The sequence below is a fragment of the Mobula hypostoma genome (genome assembly GCF_963921235.1).
Source record: "Mobula hypostoma chromosome X1 unlocalized genomic scaffold, sMobHyp1.1 SUPER_X1_unloc_4, whole genome shotgun sequence".
Lineage (NCBI taxonomy): Eukaryota > Metazoa > Chordata > Chondrichthyes > Myliobatiformes > Myliobatidae > Mobula > Mobula hypostoma.
This window is the reverse complement of record NW_026948168.1, coordinates 123081-150491: the sequence shown is the minus strand read 5'-3', so window position 1 is coordinate 150491 and position 27411 is coordinate 123081. Positions and strand designations below refer to the sequence as shown.

The following is a 27411-nucleotide window of genomic DNA, read 5'->3' as shown; positions in this document are numbered from 1 at the left end:
ACGCTATAGTCTCTCTATAGCTTTCCTGCCAACACTCTATCTCTTGCAAACCCTCTCCCTTGTACTCTGTTTAATCCACCCTCTGTCCACTGCAGCTTCTCCTGCCTTCCTGCAGTCTCACTTGTACGAGCAACCTCGCTTGCATTCCTTCTCACTCTCTCAAGCCTCCCTCATTCCCGTGCTCTGTCTTTCACTCTTTCACTCACACACCTACAGTACACTCCCCAACTGTCCCTTGGGCTCCCTTCTTTTTTCTCTCTCTCCCTCTGTCTTGCACACACATACACAGACTTCCCTCTCTCTTACTAAGGTACATTTAGTCTTTCTCTCTTTCATATAATCTTTCTCTCCCTTGCACTCTTTCTTAATCAAGAGGGTCTTGGCCCAAAAGGTTGACTGTTTATTTTCCTCCATAGATCATGCCCTGCTAGATCCCTCCAGCATTTTGTGTGTGTTGTTCAAGGTTTACAGCATTGGCAGAATCTCCTGAGTTTATTCTTTCTTAATCCATCCCTTGCCCAGATCTCTCTCTCTCTCTCTCTCTGCCTGGTTACTGAAGTGAACATAAGTACTGTACATAGAAATAGGAGCCACAGAAGGCCACTCCACCCATCTACCCTGTCCTACCTCTCAATATGATCATGGCTGATCTACCTCAGGCCCTGCCTCCTCTTCTGTCCCAGCTCCTTCCTTCCTTCCTCTCTCTTTCTCGCTCTCTCTCTCACACACACAGAACAGATTAAAATAGGAATAGGCCCTTTTGCACGACGTCTGTGTCAACCTCTGTGCTGAATTAAACTTGGTCCTGCTAATGGCCATTAACCCTCCCCAAGATGTCCACCTGCGAGACCAGTTCACACCTCGCACAATCTGCTTGGCACAGGCATTGTAGACTTGATCCTGGCTGGTGTTGGTTGGGAACACCCGGTCGAAGACATACGGCTTCCCCTGCAAGAGAGGAGACAGAGAGGTGACTCAACAGACATTGGAAACATGAGACAGGAACCAGACCTTTGGGAGTCATGGTGTCTGGTGGGTGATGATCAATACCCTCACTGAATAAGGATGCTGATGGACTTGAAGGCAAATTATTGACCTGGATGGAAAAGTGGCTCATAAGCATGTGTTACACAGTAAACAAATAGGCCATTTGGCCCACCATGTCTATGCTGACCATCCAGCACCCATCTTCACCAATCCCATTGTAAATGGTTTATTAACACATGAAATGCTGGAGAAACTCAGCAGGTCAGGCAGGATCTATGGAGAGGAATAAATAGTCAACATTTTGAGTCGAGAGCCTTCATCGGGCCTGGAAAGGGACAGAAGTCAGAATAAGGTGGGGGGGGGTGAAGGAGTATAAGCTGGCAGGTAACAGGTGAGACCAGGTAAGGGGGAAGGTAGGTGGGTGGGGAACAGGGGATGAACTAAGAAGCTGAGAGGGGATAGTTGGAAGAGATAAAGGTCTGAAGAAGAATCAGACAGGAGAGGACAGTGGACCATGAAAGAAAGTAGAGGAGGATAGGAACCAAAGGGATGTGATGGATAGGTGAGGAGCAGAGAAGGGGTGAGAGGGTAACCAGAATGGGGAATGGAAAAAGGGAGAAAGGGAAGGAGGAGAAATGACTGGAAGTTAGAGAAATCAATGTTCACGTCATCAGATTGGAGGCTACTCAGACAGAATATGAGGTGTCTCTTCCAGCCTGTCTCACACTCCCCCTCCCTCCAAGCCTCCCACACATCCCCTGAGTATGGCCTCATCACGGCAGTAAGGGAGGCCATGGACAGACACGTCAGAATGGCAATGAGAAGTCAAACTGAAATGGGTGCTACTGGGAGTTCCTGCCTTTTATTACTGTCACACGTACTGAGCTACGGTGAAATGCTTGCCTTGCACACTGTTCATTCAGATCAGATCATTGCACAGTGCATTGGGGTAGAACAAGGGAAAACAATAACAGAATGCAGAATAGAGTGTCACAGTTATAGAGAAAGTGCAGTGTAGACAGACAGTAAGGTGCGAAGACCATGATGAGGTAGAATGAGAGGTTGAAAGTCTGTCTGATCATACGAGAGGACTGTTCAAGAGTCTGATCACAGTGGGGTAGAATCTGTCCTTGAGCATGGTGGTGTGAGCTTTCAGGCTTTTGCATCTTCTGCCTGATGGGAGAGGGAAGAAGAGAGAATGTCCAGTGTGGGTGGGGTATTTGATTATTCTGGCTGCTTTACTGAGACAGTGAGAAGTGTAGACAGAGTCCGTGGAGGGGCGGCTGGTTTCTGTGATGTGCTGAGCTGTGTCCACAACTTTCTATAGACCAACACTCATTCCTTAACTTCTCTGCCAGATAATTTTCCAAGGTTGTGAGAGTCTCTATCACCACCACCTACTCAGACAATTCATTCCAGATTCCAACCCACATGCCCCCCCCACTCCCATCTGGGGGGAAAAATTCCCATCTCAGATCCCCAGTGCATGATTAAACAAAGATGACAAACAGATCAATAATATAATGAGTTGAATGAACTAAACTGATTAACTGAAACAGAAATGGGTGTAGAAGGAATCAAACTGGGAGAAGGACAACCAGACTAAAAGATGAATCTGTGGCAGATCTGACACTTTAACATTCAAATAATCAGTTCTTACACTGTGGCAAGAGTGAGTATAGCAGCAAGACACAAATGGTCATCCTGCATTAGCAAGGTCTCTCTGAAGTGGAAATTTTGTGGCAGACGGGAGTGTCAAGATGTGCTGTCCAGGCTCTTCTGAAGAAGCACAAAGAAACTGGCAAGGTTGAAGAACAGAGTCGAAGTGGTCAGCCACAGAAACTGACTGCAACAGATGAGAGATACATCAAACTGACGTCTCTTCTAAATCAGAAGAAGCCCAGTACTGCGATCAGCTCTGAACTTGCAGAAACCACTGGAACACAAGCCTCCACAAAGCCCTGATCTCAACTTCGAGGTTGTCTGGGATTACCTGGAGAGACAGAAGCAAGCAAGGCAGCCAAAGTCTGCAGAAGAACTGTGGCAAGTTCTCCAAGAAGCTTGGAATAACCTACCTATTGTTTTTTCAATATTTATAAAACTGCATGACAGTGTACCTAGGAGAACTGATGCAGTTTTGCACAGTACTGTACCTACCCCTATCCTAATGAAGGCAAGTAACCATGTACAATACCTCCTTCACCACCTCATCCACCTGTGCTGTCACAATGAATCAGACAGAAGGGCTGAGGGACAAGTACTCAGAATGGGAGGATGAGTCCGGGAGGGTCCCACAACAACCTACACTGGGTCCGCTATTTGAGATCCAGGAGAAGAGACCATTCACTCCGTTGTGGCCACAAGAACAACACCATTGAGGACAACTTCCAGAGGCAGTGCCTCAAGGTGGCATCCATCACTGAAGACCCTCACCATCTGGGACATGCCCTCTCCTCGTTACTACCATCGTGGAGGAGGTACAGGAGCCTGAAGATCCACACTCAATGATTCAGGAACAACCTCTTCTCCTCCACCTTCAGATTTCTGAACTGCTCACAAACCCATGAACACCGCCTCATTATTCCTCTTTTGCACTATTTGTGTATTTTTATTGTAACTTGTAGATTTATGTCTTGTTACTGTATTGCTGCCACAAAAACAACAAATTACACAACCTACAGTGTGTCAGTGACAATAAACCTGATTCTAATTCTGGTCTAGCCAGAAACGGACTTTGGGTTGACTTCCTTCTCCCGTTCCGCAGTGTTGCAGGTCACCCAGAGGCTGGTTAAAACTGGATTAAGGTCTCTGACCCCACCACCGCCACCAACAAACATGGGGAAACAAGAGCAGAAGTAGGCCACTCAGCCGCTCAGACCTGTCCCGCCTCTCAATGGTTGCTCTACCTCAGGACTCAAACTCCTCTTCTGTACAACTCCCAATCTTCAAACATTTATCTCCCGCCCGTTTAAATCTCCTCAGGTCTCTCCACTGCAGAGAATTCCAGAGATTCCCCACCCTCCTGCAACTCCCTCAAAGTGGAGTTGCAGGTAGACAGGCTGATGAAGAACGCCCTTGGACTCTGGCCCTCACCAGTCTGGGCACGGAGTACAGGAGTTGGGATGTTATGGGGCTGTTGTACAAGATGTTGGTGAGACCACTGCTGAACTATTGTGTTTGGTTTTGGTCACCCCGCTGTAGGAAAGATGCCATGAAGTTGCAAAGAGTGCAGAGGAAGTTTATTAGAATATTGTCGGGATTCAAGAGAGTAAGTTATAGGGAAAGGTTAGGCTGGTTAGGACTTTATTCCTTGGAAAATAGGCGGCTGAGGGAGTGTTTTTATAGAGAGGTATAGATAGAGTGAATGTAAACAGTCTTTTTCTGAAGGTAGGGGAGTTTGAAACAAGAGGGCAAAGTCTTAAGGTGAGAAGGGAGAGAACTGGAGGGGCAGCTTTTTCACACAGATGTTGGTGGGTAAATGGAACGAGCTGCCAAAAGAAGTGGTAGGCGTGGATACAATGATGATGTTTAAAATACACGAACCCAGGAGGTGCTTCCAGGGGATGGGTGGGAGGGAAACAAACAAAATGCTGGAGGAACCCAGCGGGTCAGGAGGGGAAAGGGCAGCCAATGTTTCGGGTCGAGACCCGTTACCTGAACTGAAAGGGAGATGCTGGCATAAAAAGGTGGAGTAAGTGCTGGCGGGTGGATCCAGGTGAGGAGGACAGAGAGTGAGAACAGCAACAGTGGGCGTGCGAGATGAATGGTTGAGGTGGCTCAAGACTGCAGATGGTGGAATGTGATCGGAGTGGAGGGTGGAGCATGGAACCGAGGGAGGGGGGTGGCAAGGGTAGAGGGGAACAGTAGGGTGTGTGGGTGATGGGCTGACGGAGAGGGTGGAGGAGGGGTAATGAGGGATGGGTAGACCGGGAAGAGAGAGAAGAGGGATAAAGGAGAGAGGGTGACTACTTCACAGAGCTGTGACAGAGACACAGACTGCCCTTCATGTTCGAAGGAGACACATTGACCACAACTTCCTCGAAGCACCACAGCCCACATGGTTAGCGTAGAACATAGAATGGTACAGCATATGAACAGGCCCTTCAGCTCAGCATGATGTGTTGAACTATTTAAATTCATAATTATAAGTCCATCTAAACTAAACCCTTCTGCCTACACAATGTCCATATACCTGCATTCCCTGCACATCCGTGTGTCTGTCTAAGAACATCTCAAACACCTCTATTGTATCTGCTTTAAGACCCATCCCTGGCACCAAACACTCTCTGGGTAAAAATACTTACCCTTTGAACTTACCCCTTCTCACCTTAAGTGGATGTCCTTTGGTATTAGACATTTCTACCCTGGGGTAAGATTCTGGCTGTCTACTCTATTTGTGCCCCTCATAGTCTTATAAACTCCTAACGGGTCTTCCCTAAGCCTCCGACACTCCAGAGAAAACAAACCAAGTTTGTGCAACCTCTCCTTACAGCATCACAGCAACTGCTCTGCCTGTGACCACAAGAAACTGCAGAGAGTTGTGGACACAGCTCAGTACATCACAGAAACCAGCCGCCCCTCCACGGACTCTGTCTACACTTCTCACTGTCTCAGTGAAGCAACCAACATAATCAAAGACCCCACCCACACCGGACATTCTCTCTTCTTCCCCTCTCCCATCAGACAGAAGATACAAAAGTCTGAAAGCTCACAGCACCAGGCTCAAGGACAGCCTCTACCCTGCTGTTATCAGACTATTAAACGGTCCCCTACTATGATAGGATCTCATAATCTACCTCATTATGACCTTGCACCTTATTGTCTGCCTGCACTGCACTGTCTCTGTAACTGTAACACTTTATTCTGCACTCTGTTGTCGTTTTACCTTGCACTACCTTGACTGTTGCAATGAAACGATCTGTATGAGTGGCAAGCAAAACCAAAGTTTTTCCCTGTACTGCGGTACAAGTGATATAATAAACCAATTTATATGCCCATTCCGCGCACACACATGAAAAGAGGCAGCACCACAGATCAGGAATGAACTTGGGTCTCTGGGGTTGTGAGGCAGCAGCTCTACCAGCTGAGCCACTGTGCCGTGGTATAAATAATATTGGAGACAAACACATTGCCTCCTGTTGATGAATGCAGACACAGATTTCCATCAAATTCAATAACATGGGGGGGGGGGGTCAGTAGATATTAAATCCATACTTAATCCAAAAATGAGCCCATCGCTATTTGAAGCTGAAAGCTCATGGAGATGAGATCTGCTTTGAGGTTCCTGTATTTACTCGGTTTGAGAAGGGAAAAGGGTTCACTGGGTACAGCAGAAACAGGGACGGGTGGTTCTGCTGCTCCCTAGCACAGGAGGTGCTGTAATGGATGTTCAGTGCCCAAGCCCAGGATACTTATTTCTATCCTTTCCTTTTTAGCACAGCAGATGAAACTGTCCAAGGTTCAAGATGAATTGGAATCACGTTTATTATCACTGATTTACGTGATGTGCAAGCTGTTGTTTTGAGCAGCAGTATAGTTAAAGATAAAAAAAATTCTACAAATTATGTCACGGAAGCCAGCCTCTCCTCCATGGGCTCTGTCTAAACTTCTCACTGCATCAGTAAAGCAGTCAACATAATCAAAGCCCCCACCCGCCCTGGACATTACAAAAGCCTGAAAGCTCATTCCACCAGGCTCAAGGGCAACTTCTGCCCCGTTGTTATAAGACTATTAAATTGTTCTCTGGCACAAGTTGGACTCTTGACCTTACAATCTAGTCATTTTGAACTTACACCTTACTGTTTGCCTGCATTGCACTTTCCCTGTAGCTGTTACAATTTATTCTGCTTTCAGTTATTGTTTTACCTTGTTCTACCTCAATGCACTGTGTAATGATCTGTTTTTTTTATTAAGTGCAATCGTGAACAACAGCCAGATCAGAAATGCTGATCAAGTCAACTAGTCCCTAAAGAGAACTCTGATAGGCCAATTAGATGGTTCACTGAACAGTATAGAAGACAAACTTTTCACTTCACCTGGGTACAGGTGAAAATAATAAAGTAATTCCAATTCTAAAAGTAAGTAAATAGTTCAATAAAAATGTAATAACAAAGTAGCATTCATGGACCATTTAGAAATATGATGACTAGAGTGGAGGAAGCTGCTCCTGAATTGTTGAGTGTGTGTCTTCAAACTCCTGTACCTCCTCCCTGATGATAGTGATGGGAAATGAGCATATCCCTAATGGTGAGGGTCCTTAGCAATCACCTCTTGCAGAAGTCCTCAGTGAAGGGGAGGGCTGTGCCCGTGATGGAGCTGGCTGAGTTTATAACCCTCTGCAGCCTCTTGCAATCCTGGGCATTGGAGCCTCTCTGGAAATTTGTGTCTTTAGTGATCATTATATAGTTTAACTTCCAACCTAGTATCCTTTGCTCATCCTTTTGACCTAATCAAGAGATCTCAGATGGTGATGAGGAGGCATACAGGAGTGAGATAGATCAGCTGGTTGAGTGGTATCACAACAACCTCACACCCAGTGTCAACAAGACCAAGGAATTGACTGTGGATATCAATAAGGGGAAGTTGGGAGAACACACCAGTCCTCATCGAGTGATCAGCAGTGGAAAGGATGAGCAGTTTCAAGTTCCTGGGTGGCAACATCTCTGAGGATCTATCCTGGGCCCAACACAAAGAAGGCTGTACTTTGTTAGGAGTTTCAGAAGGTTGGGTATGTCACCAAAGGCACTAGCAAACTTCTACACGGATGGTGGAGAGCATTCAGACTGTGTGTGGAGGCTCCAATGCACAGGATCGCAGAGGGTTGTAAACTCAGTCAGCTACATCATGGGAACAACCCTCCCCACCATCGAGGGCATCTTCAGGAGGTGATACCTCAAGAAGGTGGCATCCATCACTGAGGACCCTCACCATCTGCGACATGCCCTCTTCTCAATACTACCACCAGGGACGAGGTACAGGAACCTGAAGACACACACTCAATGATTCAAGAGCAGCTCCTTTCCCTCCGCCTTCAGACTTCTGAATGGTTCATGAACCCACGAACACTACCTTCTATTTAATTTTGTAATTTATACTATTTTTATTTCTTTGCACTGTACTGTTGCAGCAAAACAAAAAAATTCACATCATAAGTCGGCACAACATTGTGGGCCGAAGGGCCTGTAATGTGCTGTAAATTTCTATGTTCGATAAGTCAGTGATAATAAATCTGATTCTGATGAACAATAATGTCCATATTGTCCTGATGAAGTCTGTGATCTGATCAGGGGACATAAGTAACATTGTGCACGTTAACCTTGTCCAGATATGCATTCAATCAAACTCATTGACGCAGTTTTGAAACTGCTTTCAAGTGAGGTCATTACAAGATGATTGATTTAAAATATTAAAAGGTAGTGTGGAGTTAGGAGCTACAGGGACAGAGCCTTGTTCTGGGAAGGATCTCTTCCCCAGAGCCTTCCTTCAATGATTTGTTTATCTGTAACTCAATTTTTTTTCCCCTAGTTTGCAAGACTGTACTTGTGTTTTGGAAAATTACAATCCCTCTTAGAATTTACTCCTCAAAATAAAATGTGCTGTGAGTAGTCTGTTTTATTAGGTGCGTGTATCTCCTTGGTTGGAAGACGGGAGGGTACATGGTTTGAAATGGTGATGTTTCAGCTAAACCCCCTCGGAAAAGAGACTAAAATAGATAAGTACCTTAGTCTGTGAAAGTAAAATAGATGCAGCATCATCTCCCTACAGTGAGGGTACTAGCAGATATTTATAATTGATAAGACTTCATGTCTAAATTCAGGTTAGGACTCTAGTATGGATGCACTTGGTATCACAGCAGTGCTGTTGAGTCCATTGATCCCGTTACAAAGGGATAGGAGATTATTCAACCTCTTGTACTGTTAGAGAAGAACAGGAGGCTCCTTGGCTTTACTTAGAATAAAAAAAATCATGCTACTCAGCTAGCTAGATCCATTCCAGACCACGGCAGAGCAATTAGCAGTACAAATTCACCTCCCCCACCGCCATCCTCAGTTCCCTGAAGACGAGGTCAGTGAGTACAGGAGCTGAGATGTTATGTTACAGCTGTACAAGATGTTGATAAGGCTGCACGGAGTATTGTAAACACAAGAGATTCTGGAGATGCTGGAATCCTTGAGTAATGCACACAAAATGCAGGAGCAACTCAGCAGGTCCGGCGGCATCGATGGAGGGGATTAAGTAGTTGATGTTTTGGGCCGATACCCTTCATTAAGACTGGGAAGGAAGGCGGCAGAAGCCAGAATAAGAAGGGGGGGGCAGGAGAAGCACAAACTCTTGACCTCACATTCTAACTTGTTCTGACCCTTCCACCTTATTGATTACCTGCACTGCACTTTCTCTATAACTGTGACACTTCATTCTGCTTTTTTAAAAAAATCGTTTTACCTTGTTCTGCCTCGATGTACTGTATAATGATCTGATCTGTAGGAACAGTATGGAAGGCAACCTTTTCACTGTACATATGACAATAATAAACCAATTCCAGCTAACTGAGCCACCCAGCTACATTTTCATCCAAGTCATTTATATACATCACAAAACAGAGGTCCCAGTGCAGCTCCCTATAGTCATGGACCTCCAGCCATTGGCCACTACCCTCTATCTTCCATGGACAAGCCGGTTTTGAGTCCAAATGGTGATGTCACTGTGGACCCCATGCATCTTAATTTTCTAGATGAGCCTACCATAGGAGACCTTGTCAAGCAGTTTACTAAAATCCATGTCAACAACACCCACAGCTCTATCTTCATCAATCACCCTCATAACGTCTTTGAAGAAGTTCATACTTGGTGGGCAGCACAGACATGGGGGCTGAAGGGCCTGTTTCTCTGCCGAATTAATACATACCACTGAGAGAGAAGGACCGAACTGAGAGATGGATTGAGATGGATTTAAGACCATAAGACCCATCGAGTCTGCTCCGCCATTTTATCATGAGCTGATCTATTCTCCCATTTAGTCCCACTCCCCCGACTTCTCACCATAACCTTTGATGCCCTGGCTACTCAGATACCTATCAATCTCTGCCTTAAATACACCTAATGACTTGGCCTCCACTGCCACCCATGGCAACAAATTCCAGAGATTCACCACCCTCTGGCTTAAAAAAATTTCTTCACATCTCTGTTCTGAATGGGCGCCCTTCAAACCTTAAGCCATGCCCTCTCGTAGTAGACTCCCCCATCATGGGAAACAACTTTGCCACATCCACTCTGTCCATGCCTTTTAACATTCGAATGTTTCTATAAGGTCTCCCCTCATTCTTCTAAACTCCAAGGAATACAGTCCAAGAGCGGACAAACGTTCCTCATATGTTAACCCTCTCATTCCCGGAATCATTCTAGTGAATCTTCTCTGTACCCTGTCCAACGTTAGCACATCCTTTCTTAAATAAGGAGACCAAAACTGCCCACAGTACTCCAAGTGAGGTCTTACCAGCGCCTTATAGAGCCTCAACATCACATCCCTGCTCTTATACTCTATTCCTCTAGAAATGAATGCCAACATTGCATTCGCCTTCTTCACCACCGACTCAATCTGGAGGTTAACCTTAAGGGTATCCTGTACGAGGACTCCCAAGTCCCGTTGCATCTCAGAACTTTGAATTCTCTCCCCACTTAAATAAATCTTAATTCTTCTGCCAAAGTGCATAACCGTACACTTTCCAACATTGTATTTCAAAACTCTGAGATAGCCTGTATTTTCAAATATAATGCAGTATCTTATTAGCAGAGACGTACTGTATGACCTTGGAACTGCCTCACTTCACTTAACAACAGTGGCCACTCAATGGTCTACTTTATATTTAATTTATTTCACCTCCTCTCCATTGGAAGTCAAGTTATTTTACACTAATGGGCTTTGGGATCATGGATATTCCAAGGATTAGTTGTGGTGCAGAGGGGGGAAGCTCCTGTCCCATCAGCAATGAGACAGGGGAGACCAACTGTCTGTCCACACAGATACCTGGGATCATAGTCTGCTGAGAGGCTTCCATTATACCAGTGCCTAAGAGGTAAATGGTGAGCTGCCTCAATTACTATCGCTGAGTAGCATTTACATCCACAGTGATGAACTGTTTTGAGAGGTTGGTGATGAAACATATTAACTCCTGCCTGAGAAACAACTTAGATTTGCTCCAATTTGCCTACCAGGGCAACAGGTTCACAGCAGATGCCATCTCACTGGCTCTTCACTTAACCCTGGAACATCTGGACAGCAAAGATGCATATATCAGGATGCTCTTTATCAATTACAGCTCAACATTTAACACCATCATCCCCTCAAAACTAATCAATAAACTCCAAGACCTGGGCTTCAACACCTCCTTGTGCAATTGGATCCTCGATTTCCTCACTTGTAGACTTCAGTCAGTTCGGATTGGCAACAACATCTCCTATGTGATCTCCCTCAGTACAGTTTCACAAGGCTGTGTTTAGCCCCCTGTTCTACTCACTTTACACCTATGACTGTGCGACTAAGCACAACTCCAATGCCATATTTAAGTTTGCTGACAACATCACTGTCATTGGCCCAGTCAAAGGTGGTGATGAAACAGCATACAGGAGGGGGATTGAAAATCTGGCTGAGTGGTGTCATAACAACAACCTCTCGCTCAATATCAGCAAAACCTAGCTCCTGTTTATTGACTTCAGGAGAAGGAAACGAGAGGTCCATGAGCCATTCCTCATTGGGGGATCAGAGGTGGGGAGGGTCAGCAGCTTTAAATTCCTCAGTGTTACCATTTCAGAGACCTGTCCTGGGCCCAGCAGATAAATGTAATTATGAAGAAAGCATGACAGCACCTCGATTTCCCAAGGAGTTTGCAGAGAATCAGCATGACATCTGAAATGTTGACAAACTTCTATAGATGTGCAGTTGAGAGTATATTGGCTGGCTGCATCACAGCCTGGTATGGAAACACCGATACCCTTGAACAGAAAATGCTACAGAAAGTAGTGGATACAGCCCAGTCTGTCATGAGCAAAGCCCACCAACACCCCCCACCCCCACTGTTGAGCACATCTACATGAAATACTGTCACTGGAAAGCAGCATCCATCATCAGAGACCCCCACCACCCAGGCCATGCTCTCTTCTCACTGCTGCCATCAGGGAGAAGGTACAGGAGCCTCAGGACTCATACCACCAGGTTCAGGAACAGTTATTACACCTCAACCATCAGGTTCCTGAACCAAAGGGGATAACTTCACTTGCCCCATCATTGAGATGTTCCCACAATCAATGGACTCACTTTTGAGGACTCTTCATCTGACATTATCAATATTTATTGCTTACTTAATATTTATTAGTTGTATTTCTTCCTTTTTGTTTTTGCACAATTTGTTGTTTTCTGCACACTGGTTGAACACCCTCATTAGGCAGTCTTACATTGATTCTATTATTATTCTATAGATTTATCGAGTCTGCCCATTAGAAAATGAATCTCAGGGTTGTATGTGGTGACATATGTGTACTTCGATAGTAAATCGAAGGAGCACCAGTGAGGAAGGAGCACCAGACTGCCTGAGGAGCGGCGGTGGGAGGGAGCGAGCACGTGCTGCGGGGGTGGGAGCACTAGTGAGGAGGGAGGAGGGAGGGAGCGTGCACTGAGGGAGTGGCGATGGGTGAGGGAGAACCGCACTGAGGGGTGGCGGGGGGAGAGCGCGCATCACGGGAGGGGTGGCGGGGGGGGGAATGTAGTGCCACGCTATGGAAGGGGCAGCTTCAGAAGGGAACACCACACTGCCTGATGAGTGGTGAGGAGGGAGTGCTGTTGGAGGGGCGGCAAGGAGGGTGAGCCTCTCTGTGGTAGGGGCAGTGAGGAGGAAGAGTCCCTCTGCAGGAGCAGTGGCAATAAGGGAGTGCTGTGGGAGGGGCTGTGAGAAGGGAGGGAGCACGATGGCGAGGAGGAGATACAGACCAAGATGAAGCTCAGTGCATCCTCTCTCCCGAACTAATCCCCAGAGCCATCGAGTGGAAAATGCAATGTGTCAAGTTGTGCTCAGAATTTCCCAGGCTACAGCCAGGAAGAGGAGTTTTAAAAACGAGGGAAAAATGGTCCCCATCTCTCCGCAGCCTGCAGCTTTGCAGACGGGGTGATTTGTGCACAGAAAGCTTTACAAACGGCGGAGTGGTAGTAACGAGGTTTTTGATGTTAGTAGGACACCTAACGAGCTGTCCTGGTATTTACCCAAAGTAATGTCTGTGGGATCTTTAATATGCCCGCAAGAAGGCAGGTAGAGTTATTGTTCCATGAACCTTTCACAGGGCAATACAGATTATGTTACATTCTCCTCCTCACCGCCTCTCCTGCAGCGCGGCGCTCCCTCCTCACCGCCCCTCCGGAGGAACATCAGGCCACGCCCCCCGTACCGAAGTCTCAGAGCGGAGAACCTTCTGCTGATGGGCCCCTCGGCACACCCCTAAAGTGCGGCTGAGGAAACCTGCCTTCCCCTTGCCATGTTCGCTGTGCCCCCTCCCCAGAGCGAGACCGAATTAAAACAAACGTGATCACGCCCAGAAACCGGCCGTGGAGTGGCGGGGATGAGGGGAATGAACGCTGGGCTGAGGGCGGCGGGCCAGTCGCAAGTCACTGCAGGTAAACCAGCGTGTACTGCAGTGCGCACGTACGTTATAGGCCGGGCTGGTTTAATCAGTGCAGCGACACCAGACGGGATGCAATAGGGCGGAGACTACCCACAATGTCACCCTGAGAGGGAGAGAGAAGGGAGGGAAAAAGGCCGTCCACACACACACACAATTATCCTAACTCTGCAAAATACATTTATAAATGCAAAATTCTCTATACACCCACATAAATTATTCCTAGCGAACGCATTTACAAATGCAAAATCCTCTCTCACACGCGGACGCAGATAGATTATCACCAGATTTTGCATTTATAAACGCAAAATCTCTCTCTCGCACACACAAATTAAGAGAGAGTAAGAGTTCGGCACGGACTAGAAGGGCCGAGGTGGCCTGTTTCCGTGTTGTAATTGTTATGTGGTTATATTAACGCTGGAGAATACATATAAAAATGCAAAACTCTCTAATACACATTATTGCTAGGCTATGGAATATAATTTAAAATGCAAAACTTTAACACAAATTATTGGAAGATTAGGGAATATGTTTAAAATGCAAAACTTTCACATGCGCGCACTCATACACAAACAATATTGTCAGATTATCAGAATCGTGGTTGTAACTGATTTGTCGTGAAATTTATTGATTTGCAGCAGCAAGAGTGCAGTGCAAAACCAAAAAGATACTATAAATTACAGAGCAAATGAATAGCGGAATCACAAATTATTCCTGGTCTATCGAACACATAAGTAAGTTACGTAAACATAAACAAATTATTCTTAAACTAGCGAATGCATACACAAATGCAAGGTATTCCTAGGCTGCCAAATACAATTGCAATACTCTCTAAAACACACACATACACACAGACACGGTCACTGCAAAAACCATGTGTGCTTAATGAATGCGTTTTTCTTTTTCCAGACGTTGCAATTTGGACTCTGTGATTCTACAGCATCTCCTCTCTCTCTCTCTGACATGACACGTCCTTCTCGTAGTCACTGTGACTGTAAGCACACGAAAGCATCCGCCTTGGTACAGGAGATGGTTCTCCGGCACCGCTCTCTGCACACAAGGTGAAATTGGTCAATCGCGAGTTGAGGGGAAATGTCCGTAGGTGGCTAGTGACTTAGTTGGGAAGTTGAATACGCTTTATTTTCCGACACTTGTCCAGAGTTAGGCAGGGATCCCTCTGCTGAATTTAGGAGAATAAAGAGCGACGTTGGGGAGTTGGGGATAGAGGTTGCTAATATTTCTGACTACGCGTTTATCTCCAAAATGGATTGCCGGTCAAAAACAGCAGAGCAGCATCCGCAAACGTAGGTATCTTTAAAATACGTGTATTTTGTCCGAGGTTTCACCGATTGCAAGCGGAGTGGCAATTCTAAAGGGAGAAGCAGGCGCAGTGCGGAGAGGGGCGTATTTCATCCTGGAGGGACGGGAATTCCAAGGGGGCAGGGGATGATAACTCCACATTACACCCCTATGAGGGGACCTATTCACAAAAAGGGAAACAAGTACAGGGAAGCATTCTCTGCGAGAGTGAAACGGATCTCCTTCTGAAATCACAACAATACAGATATAAAGCACCTGTAATATTACCATTGCAAAACAGTTTAGAATGATAAATTACAATCTTCGCCTGGCTGGAGGATACAGCCACGGGGAGACGCAGACACTCGCAGATAAAGGCGCGCACACAAACACGGAGTTAGACTTACCGCGATCACTACTGTCTCATCGTTTTGAAATTTCGGGATGAATTTATCGCCCCTGAGGATCTCAGCATGGTTGAGCGGTCGAAACCTGCACATCACCTTGATGTTGCACTGGGTCAGTTCCGTCATGATGGGAGAGAAGCAGGCCAATGCAGAGGAAAATAAGGAGGCAGGAGGAGAGAGAATAAAGGGGGCAGAGAAAGAAAGAGACGGGAGAGAGAGAAAGAGAAAGGGTGGAGAAAATTAGAGAAAGGGGAAGAGAGATAACGAGAGAGGGGAGAGGATGATATCAAGTAAACAAAGGATGAGATAAAGAGAAAGAACAGGAGGAGGAGAGAGAGAAAAAGTAAGAAGAAGAGAGGAGATAAGGTTGTGAAGAGGAAAACGAGATGGAATAGAGAACTGAGGTGAGGGAGAGAGAATGAGAGAGCCTAATCCAAAGCAGCGGCTGGGATGATTTCAGTCCCTCCTTATTGCATTACCCCAGGATCCTTATTTAAGCGAAAATCATGCAGGTTTGGCACTTCAGTTCCATCAAACAACAGGAGAAAATTAATCCTTTGAGATTGACAGCACCTGATTAAAATTAGGATGCTGTCTCTGCAGTATGCAGACAGCAAATACAAAAAAACTAATCCCAATCAGCTTCTGCTTCCCAAGCTATATAAAATTAAATAAATTTATAATTATTTATATTATATACACAAGCACTAGACAAGCCCTTGCTACAATAGCCCAATCTCCTCTGCCAATGCATCATTCAGGAGAGCAGAGACTGCCCCACCTCCCTTTGCTTCCTATTGGCTGAGCTGCCACCAGATGAAACAGTAGGTGACATTCAGGATGTATCCGATAGGCTGGCCGGGCCGCCATTCACAGAGTCACAACAAACAAACAGGGCGAGGCTCTGGCAACGGGGAAGATACCCCGCCTGGCGGTTGCTAACTCCTGCACCCCTCCCCCCCCCCCCACTTTGCTGCACAGCAAGAGCTAGATGCCTGTCCAGTGCCATAGAGTTATACAGCACGGAAACAGACCTTTCAACCCCGCCATTCCCTGCCGACCAAGGTTCCCATTGGAACCAGTTCAATTTGTCTGCGTTTGACCCATATCCCTCAAAACCTTTCTTATCCATGTACCTGTCCAAGTGGCTTTTAAATGTTGTTAATGTACCTGCCTCAACCACGTCCTCTGGCAGCTCGTTCCAGACACAGGTGAAAAAGTTGTCCCTTGAGTTCCTATTAAATCTCTCCAGTTCTTGATTCCCCAACTCTGGGCATTCACTCTATGCCCCTCATGGTTTTATACACCTTTATAAGGTCACTCCTCAGTCTCCGACACTCCAATGAATAAAGTCCCAAGCTGCCCTAACTCAGTCTCTGGAGTGTCGGCAGCATCCTCATAAATCTCCTCTGCATTCTTTCGAGCAGGGCGACCAAAACTGATCATAATATTCTAAATGTGGACCCACCATCATCTTATACAACTGCAACTTGACATTCCAACTTCCATACTCAGTGTGACAAAAGCCTTCTTCACTATACGACCAACACCGCCACATTCAGGGAACTGTGTACCTGTACTCTGAGGTGCCTCTGTTCTATCCCATTCACAGTGAAAGTCCTTATCTGGATTTGACTTTCCAAAATGTAATGTCTCACACTTCTCCAAATCAAACTCTATTTGCCATTCCTCTGCCCACTTACCCAGTTGATCAAGATCCCCCTGTAAATCCTAATGACCATCTTCACTGTTAACAACACCACTCATTTTAGTGTCATTTGCAAACTTCCTGACCATGTCTGATTAAATTCCATGATATAGATGGCAAACGGCAAAGGGCCCAGCACTGACCTCTGGGGAGCACCACTAGCCATTCGCCTCCAGTCTAAGTAACAACCTTCCACGATCACCCTCTGCCTTCTACCATCAAACCATCAATTAGCCCTCTCTGGATCCCATGCAATCTTCCCATAGCAGCCTACCATGTGTTTTTTTTTCAAACGCCTTACTGAAGTCCATAAGCATGCCAAAAACATTCTCTACCTGTCCACCTGTGACCCCACTTTCAGGGAAGCATGCTCTTGTAGTCCAAATTCTTTCTGTCACCCCTCAGTCCAAAAAATAAAGTTCCAATCTGCTCAACTTCTCCATAGCTCACTCCCTTTAGTCCTGTTACAGCTCCTTCACCAGCCGCCTTCCTCCAACTTGCTGCTCACCAGCGCCACACCGTCCTCTCGTTCGCCACCCCTCCTGTATTTGTGCAGCTATTCCTCAGACTGATCTCTGCAGGTTGTCCTCAGGAGATCAGCCTTTTACTGTTCTCTGTGATGACAGGTTTCCACTGAAATCCTGGCTGGTCCATAAGAATGAAACATGTGTGGGTCTGACCCAGGGATAGGGAGATGGGAATTGTGCACGGTGCTCCCGGTGTGGGTCTGACCCAGGGATAGGGAGACTGGAATTGTGCACGGTGCTCCCGGTGTGGGTCTGACCCAGGGATAGGGAGACTGGAATTGTGCACGGTGCTCCCGGTGTGGGTCTGACCCAGGGATAGGGAGGTGGGAACTGTGTGCGGTGCTCCCGGTGTGGGTCTGACCCAGGGATAGGGAGGTGGGAACTGTGCACGGTGCTCCCGGTGTGGGTCTGACCCAGGGACAGGGAGACGGGAACTGTGCGCGGTGCTCCCGGTGTGGGTCTGACCCAGGGATAGGGAGGTGGAAACTGTGTGCGGTGCTCCCGGTGTGGGTCTGACCCAGGGATAGGGAGGTGGGAACTGTGTGCGGTGCTCCCGGTGTGGGTCTGACCCAGGGATAGGGAGGTGGGAACTGTGCACGGTGCTCCCAGTGTGGGTCTGACCCAGGGCAGGGATAGGGAGGTGGGAACTGTGTGCGGTGCTCCCGGTGTGGGTCTGACCCAGGGATAGGGAGGTGGGAACTGTGCACGGTGCTCCCAGTGTGGGTCTGACCCAGGGATAGGGAGATGGGAATTGTGCACGGTGCTCCCGGTGTGGGTCTGACCCAGGGATAGGGAGACTGGAATTGTGCACGGTGCTCCCGGTGTGGGTCTGACCCAGGGATAGGGAGACTGGAATTGTGCACGGTGCTCCCGGTGTGGGTCTGACCCAGGGATAGGGAGGTGGGAACTGTGTGCGGTGCTCCCGGTGTGGGTCTGACCCAGGGATAGGGAGGTGGGAACTGTGCACGGTGCTCCCGGTGTGGGTCTGACCCAGGGACAGGGAGACGGGAACTGTGCGCGGTGCTCCCGGTGTGGGTCTGACCCAGGGATAGGGAGGTGGAAACTGTGTGCGGTGCTCCCGGTGTGGGTCTGACCCAGGGATAGGGAGGTGGGAACTGTGTGCGGTGCTCCCGGTGTGGGTCTGACCCAGGGATAGGGAGGTGGGAACTGTGCACGGTGCTCCCGGTGTGGGTCTGACCCAGGGATAGGGAGGTGGGAACTGTGCACGGTGCTCCCGGTGTGGGTCTGACCCAGGGACAGGGAGACGGGAACTGTGCGCGGTGCTCCCGGTGTGGGTCTGACCCAGGGATAGGGAGGTGAGAACTGTGCGCGGTGCTCCCGGTGTGGGTCTGACCCAGGGATAGGGAGGTGGGAACTGTGCGCGGTGCTCCCGGTGTGGGTCTGACCCAGGGATAGGGAGGTGGGAACTGTGTGCGGTGCTCCCGGTGTGGGTCTGACCCAGGGATAGGGAGGTGGGAACTGTGTGCGGTGCTCCCGGTGTGGGTCTGACCCAGGGATAGGGAGGTGGGAACTGTGTGCGGTGCTCCCGGTGTGGGTCTGACCCAGGGATAGGGAGGTGGGAACTGTGCACGGTGCTCCCGGTGTGGGTCTGACCCAGGGACAGGGAGACAGGAACTGTGCACGGTGCTCCTGGTGTGGTCCTGACCCAGCGATAGGGAGATGGGAACTGTGCACGGTGCTCCCGGTGTGGGTCTGACCCAGGGATAGGGAGATGGGAACTGTGCACGGTGCTCCCAGTGTGGGTCTGACCCAGGGATAGGGAGATGGGAACTGTACACGGTGCTCCCGGTGTGCATCTGACCCAGGAATAGGCAGACGGGAACTGTGCATGGTGCTCCCGGTGTGGGTCTGACCCAGGGATAGGGAGACGGGAACTGTGCATGGTGCTCCAGGTGTGGGTCTGACCCAGGGATAGGGAGACGGGAACTGTGCACGGTGCTCCAGGTGTGGGTCTGACCCAGGGATAGGGAGACGGGAACTGTGCACAGTGCTCCCGGTGTGGGTCTGACCCAGGGATAGGGAGACGGGAACTGTGCACGGTGCTCCCGGTGTGCATCTGACCCAGGAATAGGCAGACGGGAACTGTGCACGGTGCTCCCGGTGTGGGTCTGACCCAGGGATAGGGAGGTGGGAACTGTACACGGTGCTCCCGGTGTGGGTCTGACCCAGGGATAGGGAGACGGGAACTGTGCACGGTGCTCCAGGTGTGGGTCTGACCCAGGGATAGGGAGACGGGAACTGTGCACAGTACTCCTGGTGTGGGTCTGACCCAGGGTTAGGGAGATGGGAACTGTGCATGGTAATCCCAGTGTGGGTCTGTACCAGGAATAGGGAGGTGGGAACTGTGCACAGTGCTCCCAGTATGGGTCTGACACAGGGATATGGAGATGGGAACTGTGCACGGTGCTCCCAGTGTGGGTCTGACCCAGGTAGAGGAAGATAGGAACTGTTCACGGTAAATCCAGCGCTGATTGGCAACTCCTGTAACGCCACTGGTGCCAAATTGTATCAGTCCCTGACGTTCCTTTGGGTTCATCAGTTTTCACCCATTCAATATTATTGCTATCTTTCCTGTAGGTAGATGAACAGAACTGCCCACAGTACTCCAAATTAGTGATCATGAATTCTTCTCTAACAGAACATCCCAACTCAATAGATGGCCAATGTGCCAAAAGCTCTCTTTACAACCCTAAGACACCACTTTCAAGGAATTATGTTCTGTATTCTCAGATTCCTTTTGTTTGATCACAATCCTTTGTGCCTTCCTGTTCACTGTGTGAGTCCTACCCTGATATGTCCTTCCAAAGTGCAAAATATCTGCACTTATCTGCACTAAGTTTCATCTGCCATTTTTCCAGCAGGTCCAGATCCCACTGAAAGCATTGATAGTCTTCCTCGCTGTCCACTACACCCCCACTCTTGATGTCATCCACAAATTTGCTGATCCAGTTTACCACATTATCACCCAGATGGTTGATATTGGTGGGTCCCCATGGTAACGTCAGAGTTCAGAGTTCAATTTCTGTGTCCTCTGCGAGAAAATTTGCATGTTCTTCCTGTGTGTGTTTCCTCCGGATGCTCTGCTTTCCTCCCACAGTACAAATATGTACCAGTTAGTGGGTTAGTAGGTCATTGTAATTTGCCCCATGATTAGGCTTGGGTTAAATCGGTGGCTTGCTGGGTGCTGCAGCTCAGTGGGCCATAATGTCCTGTTCTGCACTGTACCTCTAAATAATAAACATCAATGGACCCAGCACCGATCACTGGTCACAGGCCTCCAGTCAGAGAGGCAACCCTCTACTACCACACTCTGGCTTCCGCCACAATGCCAATGTTAAATCCAGATTACTACAGAATCCTGAATGCCAAGCGACTGAGCCTTGCTGACCAACCCCCCATGCGGGACCTTGTAGACCACATCCACTATCTTTCCTTCATCAACTTTCCTGGCAACCTTCTTGGAAAAGGTTGGTTAGACACGACTTACCACACACAAAGCCATATTGACTATCCTTCATCAGTTCCTGTCTATCCAAATACCTACTGTATATATCTGGTCCCTTAGAATACTGATGTCAGGCTCTCTGGCCCATAATTTTCCAGCTTATTTTTAAAGTCTTTTTTAAACAATGGAACATTAGCTATCATCCAGTCCTCTAGCACCTCACGTGGCTAAGGACATTTTAAATATCTTTAACATGGGAAAATCTGCAGAAGATTTTGTGTGTGTTGCTTTAAAAATCTCTGCTAGGGCCCCTGCAATTTCTGCACTTGCCTCCCACAGGGTCTGAGGGAACACCTTGTCAGGCCCTGGGGATTTATCCACACTGATTTGCCTCAAGACAGCAAACACCTCCTCCTCTGTGATCTGTATAGGGCCCATGACCTCACTGCTGCTTCACCTCACTTCTATAGATTCTACATCCCTCTCCCAAGTAAATACAGATGCAAAAAATCCATTTAAGATTTCCCCCACCTCCTTTGGCTCCATGTATAGATTACCATTCTGATCTTCCAGAGGACCAATTTTGTCTTTTGCTCTTAACATATCTGTAGAATTCCTTAGGATTCTCCTTCACCTTGTCTGCTGGAGCAATTTCATGTCTTCCTTTAACCTTCCTGATTTGTTTCTTAAGTGTTCTCTTGCATTTCTTATCTCCTCAAGTACATCATGTGTTCCTGCCTGCCTATACCCGCTACGCACCTCCTTTTCTTTCTTAACCAGGGTCTCAATATTTCTCGAAACCAAGGTTCCCTAAACCTGTCATCCTTGTCTTTTATTCTGACAGGCACATACAAACTCTGTACTTTCTCCAATTTAGGATCCCAACATGAGGACCAGACCAGAAACAAGAGAAAATCTTCTGGAGGTCCAAGTAACACACACACAATGCTGGAGGAACTCAGCATCTATGGAAAAAGTACAGTCGATGTTTCAGGCCGAGACCCTTTGGAAAGACTGGAGAAAAAAAGAGGAGATTTAAAAGGTGGGGGAGGGGAGAAAGAAACTGGAGGGGGGTTGTGGAGGGTTGAAATAAAGAGCTGGGAAGTTGATTGGCGAGATACAGGACTGGAGAAGGGGGAATCTGATAGAAAAAGACAGAAGGCCATGGAAGAAAGAAAAGGGGGGAGGAGCACTAGAGAGAGATAATGGGCAGGCAACAGGATAAGGTAAGAGAGGGAAAAGAGGATAGTGAAGAGGGGGCATTACTAGAAGTTCGAGAAATCGATGTTCATGCCATCAGGTTGGAGGCTACCCAGATGGAATATAAGGTATTGTTTCTCCAACCTGAGTGTGGCCTCATCTTTACAGTAGAGGAGGCCGTGGATAGACATGTCAGAATGGGAATGGAAAGTGGAATTAAAATGTGTGGCCACTGGGAGATCCTGCTTTCTCTGGCGGACCCAGAGGAGGTGGGGCTGCCCCCATCACTTGCAGTGTCCGGATACACTGGTGGAGAAAGTTGAGGTGATTATAAGCATAAGCGTATAGGATTTGTGAGGGACATCCTATGTACAGCACAGAAACAGGCCCTTTAGCCCAACTTGTCTGTGCTGAGGAAGGTGCCCACCTAAACTATCTCCATCTGCCTGTGTTTGGCCCATATCCCTCTAAACCTTTTTTTAATCCATGTACATGCCCAAGTGTGTTTTCAAAATTGTTGTTGTACCTGCCTCAACCACTTTCTGGCAGTTTGTTCCACATAGATATCATCTTTTGTATAAAAAAGTTGTCCCTCGGGTCCCGATTAAATTTCTCTCCTCTCACTTTAAACCTGTGCCATCCAATTCTTGGTATCCCAATCCTGGGGAAAAGACTGCACATTCACCCTATGGTTTCATACACCTTTGTAAGGTCACCCCTTAGCCTCCTGTGCTCTATGTTTTTCTATGTCTTGCACTGTATTGCTGCCAGAAAACAATACATTTCACTACACATTAGTGGAAATAAACCTGATTCTGATTTGGAACCAAAGATCCCGCTATACACTTTGCATTACAATGGATTTTTTTTTGTTCTAAAACATGCATATAAATTGTTTTCACAAAGAAGAGAAAATCTGCAGATGGTGGAAATCCAAAGCAACACGCACAAAATGCTGGGGGAACTCAGCAGGTCAGGCAGCATCTATGGAAAAAGAGTACAGACGACATTTCAGGCCGAAACCCTTCATCTGACGAAGGGTCTCGGCCTGAAACGTCGACTGCACCTCTTCCTATAGATGCTGCCTGGCCTGCTGTGTTCACCAGCAACTTTGATGTATGTTGCTTGAATTTCCAGCATCTGCAGAATTCCTGTTGTTTTCAGGACTGAATATGATTTGTTTTTTCCCCCGTCTCTTTTGAATGTTTTATATCTGATACTGCTGCAAGTTCGTTTCTATTGCACCTGTGCACACATGTACTTGTGTATTTAACAATAAACTCTACTTTTTGACTTTATAATACAGTTTGCACAGTACTGCTGCCGGAAAAATACAACTTTTACGTTCTGTAAGTCAGTAACGATAAACCTGATACTGATTCAACGCCTTATGGGCCAGGGTCAAAGCCAGACACTTCTTGGGCGGCGATGTCTGGTACTTTGTCACTAATCCAAGAAGCTGGGTTGGAGCTTGAGAAACGCAGGGAGAGGAGACGCCTAACTACAATTCCCAGCCTGCGTCATGCATCGCCAGCGGCAACGTCACACGCGCCACCCGGGGCGGAGCCAGAGATCGCGCGAGAGCAGTCGGTCTTTGGAACCGGCTGCTGTCGTCGCTGTGCAGAAGGAAGAGGCGAAGTCACCCGCCCATAGACTTAATCCATATTTATTATTTATCTTATTCGGCTCCAACGACTGGAAAAGAAGCATGGCAGACCCGAAATATGCCAACCTGCCGGGCATCGTAAGTAGCGGGGGAGGGGAGGAAGCGAAGAGAGGTTGCAAGAAGCTTCCAGTGTAGCACCACACCCTGGCGCTACTGTTGGACCTCCGCCGGGCGATGACGTTATGGGCTCGGCGGCGGCGCCGATCTTGCCTGGGCACGCCTCCTCGTCGCTGCTCCGAGAACTGTCCTATTGAACTGCGCCTGCGTCCGCGCCCGGCCGCCCCCATTTCTCCCTTGGCCGATCCCACTCCCACCCTCTGGACAAACCCCTCCGCAGGCATCTGGTCGAGCCCTACCTGGGTAAGAGAGCGGGATCCACCCGTCACCTACCTGGTTTAGAGGAGACGCCCCACCTACCTGAGACGGCAAGGTCGTAGCCCCGCCCCTTGAATGCCCTCTCCTATCGATTCAATAATTGGTTTTGCCCCCTGCCACTCACCTTCAGTACCACCCCTTCTGCTCAAGACTGGGTAGTGATTGGTCCTCTGCTCCCTCCCGCTAATTCGATACCTTCCTCTTCCATTCAAGAATGGGCATTGATTGAGCTGGCATCAGTTCCACTCACTTCTATGCAATAATTTGTCCCGCTCCTGCCCCTCGTGTTCCGGAGCAACACACACAAAATGAGGCCAGGCAGGCAGCATCTATGGAGAGGAATAAATGGTCAATGTTTTGGCCAAAACCGTATGTATTTGAAATGTGGGAGGAAACCTATGCAGTCATGGGGAGAACTTCCAAACTGTGGCAGAATTGAACCCAGGTCATGGGCACCACAGTAGTGTTATGATAGCCGCTATGTTTCTGTGTCACCCCAGCTTCTATCTGATGGGTTCTTGATGACAGTGTGTACATGGCTGGACTGAAGGGCCTGTTTCTATGCTCTGTGACTCCATGAGGGATTTTACTCAAAACTGGAGACTTTGGTCACTCACCTGACATCTTCTTGTATGAGACCTTGCAGAAGCTGGACAACAGCTTTTGGATACCTCCTATACTTACTGCTTTTACTGTGACCAAACCAGCGAACACCACACCACCTTCTCCAGCTCTGCCGCAGCTCACATCAGGAGATCTCCTCTCCATGGCCTCCAGCCCAATCCTACCCCTACTCCACACTTCCCACTTCAATCATGATCCACAAACAGGATCTGTCCTATGGTCCATTTGTTTCTGCTTGCTCTTGACCACCTGCCCCAAACTTCTCCTTTGCCCTTCCTCACCTTGCTTGCCCTGCACAACTTCCAATTTCCTGGTCCTCACCACTTATTCTCCACCGTGGACATTCAGTCTTTAACTACCCCTGTTCCCTCATTAGGAAGGCCTGAAAGCCCTCTGCTTTCTTCTGCAGCAAAGACCTAACCTGTTCCCCTTCACCGACAGTTTCATCTTCCTGGCTGAACTTGTTCACATCATCTTGTGACTCCTGTCTCTTACACTGATCTGCTGGTAGGGGCTGCCTCTCATTTTATTGGTCCCATCACTTTACTACATCAGAATTGGGTTTATTATCACTGACGTAAATGACAGGGAATTTGCTGAAGGTGCCAGAAATCTGAGCTCCTGGGGGAACAGTTCAGCCATTACTTACTGGAGCAGGGAGCAGATGCTGCAGAGACCTGACGTCTCACTGCTCGGATGTAGGAAACACAGCTGCCAATTAGCCCATGAGCAACAGTGTGATCAACAGCCAGATTTTATTTTATGTTCAGCTGGTTCAGAGAGGAACAAACATCATCTCAAAGAAACCAGAGAGAACATGCCTCCCCCCAGCCAGCATACACCCAATGGGCCAAATGGCCTCATGTGCTGCAGAGAATGGAGAAGTGGAAAAGGTTTATAAGGTATTGGTCAGAAGACATTTGGAGTGTTGTGAGCAGTTTTGGGCCCCATGCCTCAAAAAGGAGGTGCTGGCATTGGAGAGGGTCCAGAGGGGGTTCACGAGAATGATCCCAGCAATGAAAAGCCGCATTTGATGACTCTGGGCCTGTACTCACTGGAGTTTAGAAAAATGAGGGGCATTTCATTGAAACCTACCAAACACTGAATCAATAAAGGGACCTTGAACAGGAATTTCTTCTCTGGTGTGAACCTTTAGAATTATGGATTGTGAATGCTGAGTCATTGTGTTAATTCAAGGCCTTGTATTGTACTCGAGAGAGCCCTCACGAGCTTTGGGTCAGACTGGTTAAGTGGATAGTGGGATCAGGTGAATGTACTTGTCCCTGAAGCCCTCTTCCTTGGCATCGTCTTCATGTTGCGCAGTGGGTAAAGCTCCAAAAACCTGGGTTTGATCCCGACCTCTGCCTGTGTCTGAGTGTGTGTGTGTGTCTGTCTCCTGGGGCCTCCAGTCTCCTCCCACATCTCAACCACTTGTAGGGTTGGTGGCTGCTGTGTGTTGCTGAAGGGTAGATTCTGGCAGGAAATGAATGGGATCAGTGTAAGTGAGTGTGTTATTGCCGGCACAGACTCTGTGGGCCAAAGGGCCTGTTTCTGTTCTGTATGACTGGCTCCAGGCGACCCTACATGTTAACAATAGGTAGTGCATTCCCAGGTATCCACCACTCTATGTATAAAATGAAAACTTGCCCTGCATATCTCCTTCGAACTTTCGCTCATTTTAAATGAATGCCCTGAACTATCAAACATTTTGACCGCAGGGAAAAGATCAGTGAGAGGCAGGGCTAGTTAAACACTTAAAGCACCTCACTGCACGGTTGAAGCACAAGTCCACTACACTTTGACATTGTCTGCCTGTCCAAGTTTAACCTGACCTTGGAAAAGAAAGATCATGAATTTGCACGGCACTTTTCATGACACTCTTTCCAAGGGTCCTTTATTCTCACTTGTGCCGAGCTACGAATAGCTTTTGTTGTTGCATGCCAGGGCGGTGGAGCCGGGAACTAGAGGGCACAGGTTCAGGATGAGAGGGGAGAAATTTAGATGTGATCTTAGGGCAGATTTTTCACACATAGGGTGGTGAGTATATGGAAAGAGCTGCCAAAGAAGGTGATAGAAGCAGGTAAACTTTTAACAGGTAAAAGACTCCAGGATAGGAAAATGGGTAAGAGGTTTAGAGGGATGTGGGTCGGAGGGCCAGTTACCTTGCTGTATAACTGGGAATGTGACTCTATAATTAAGTCCATTGATGGTAGCAGAAGAGTAAAGCAATATCATAATGTAGTGTTACAGTTATAAAGAAAGTATAGTACAGATAGACAATAAGGTGCAGGGGCCATAACGAGGTAGATTGTGAAGTCAAAAGTACAAGAGTCATGTAACAGCAGTAAAATCTGTCCTTGACCCTGGTGTTACCTGTTTTCAGGCTTTTGTATCTTCCAGAATCTCTGGGATGGGTGGGGACTTTGATTGTGTTGGCTGATTGTGTTCACTGAGGCAGTGAAAAGTGTAGACAGAGTCCATGGAAGGGAG

The 27411-nt window shown here is 47.8% G+C and overlaps 2 protein-coding genes across 4 annotated transcripts in view; one reads left to right on the top strand and one right to left on the bottom strand.

The window, feature by feature from the left end:
- kif5ab (kinesin family member 5A, b) overlaps positions 1-16290 on the bottom strand; it is a 106282-nt gene extending 89992 nt beyond the window's left edge. For all 3 annotated transcript variants that reach the window (XM_063039273.1, XM_063039274.1, XM_063039272.1), the window contains exons 1-2: positions 15356-16290; positions 861-948 (exon numbers count right to left, since the gene is read on the bottom strand). In XM_063039273.1, the coding sequence (XP_062895343.1) occupies positions 861-948; positions 15356-15481 (214 nt within the window). In that variant the 5' untranslated portion in view covers positions 15482-16290. The remainder of the gene's footprint in view (positions 1-860; positions 949-15355) is intronic.
- A 7528-nt stretch (positions 16291-23818) lies between these two features.
- The window catches only part of dctn2 (dynactin 2 (p50)), a 36610-nt gene continuing 33017 nt past the window's right edge, over positions 23819-27411 (top strand). The window contains exon 1 of the mRNA XM_063039275.1: positions 23819-24000. Coding sequence (XP_062895345.1) covers positions 23965-24000 — 36 coding nt within the window. The 5' untranslated portion in view covers positions 23819-23964. The remainder of the gene's footprint in view (positions 24001-27411) is intronic.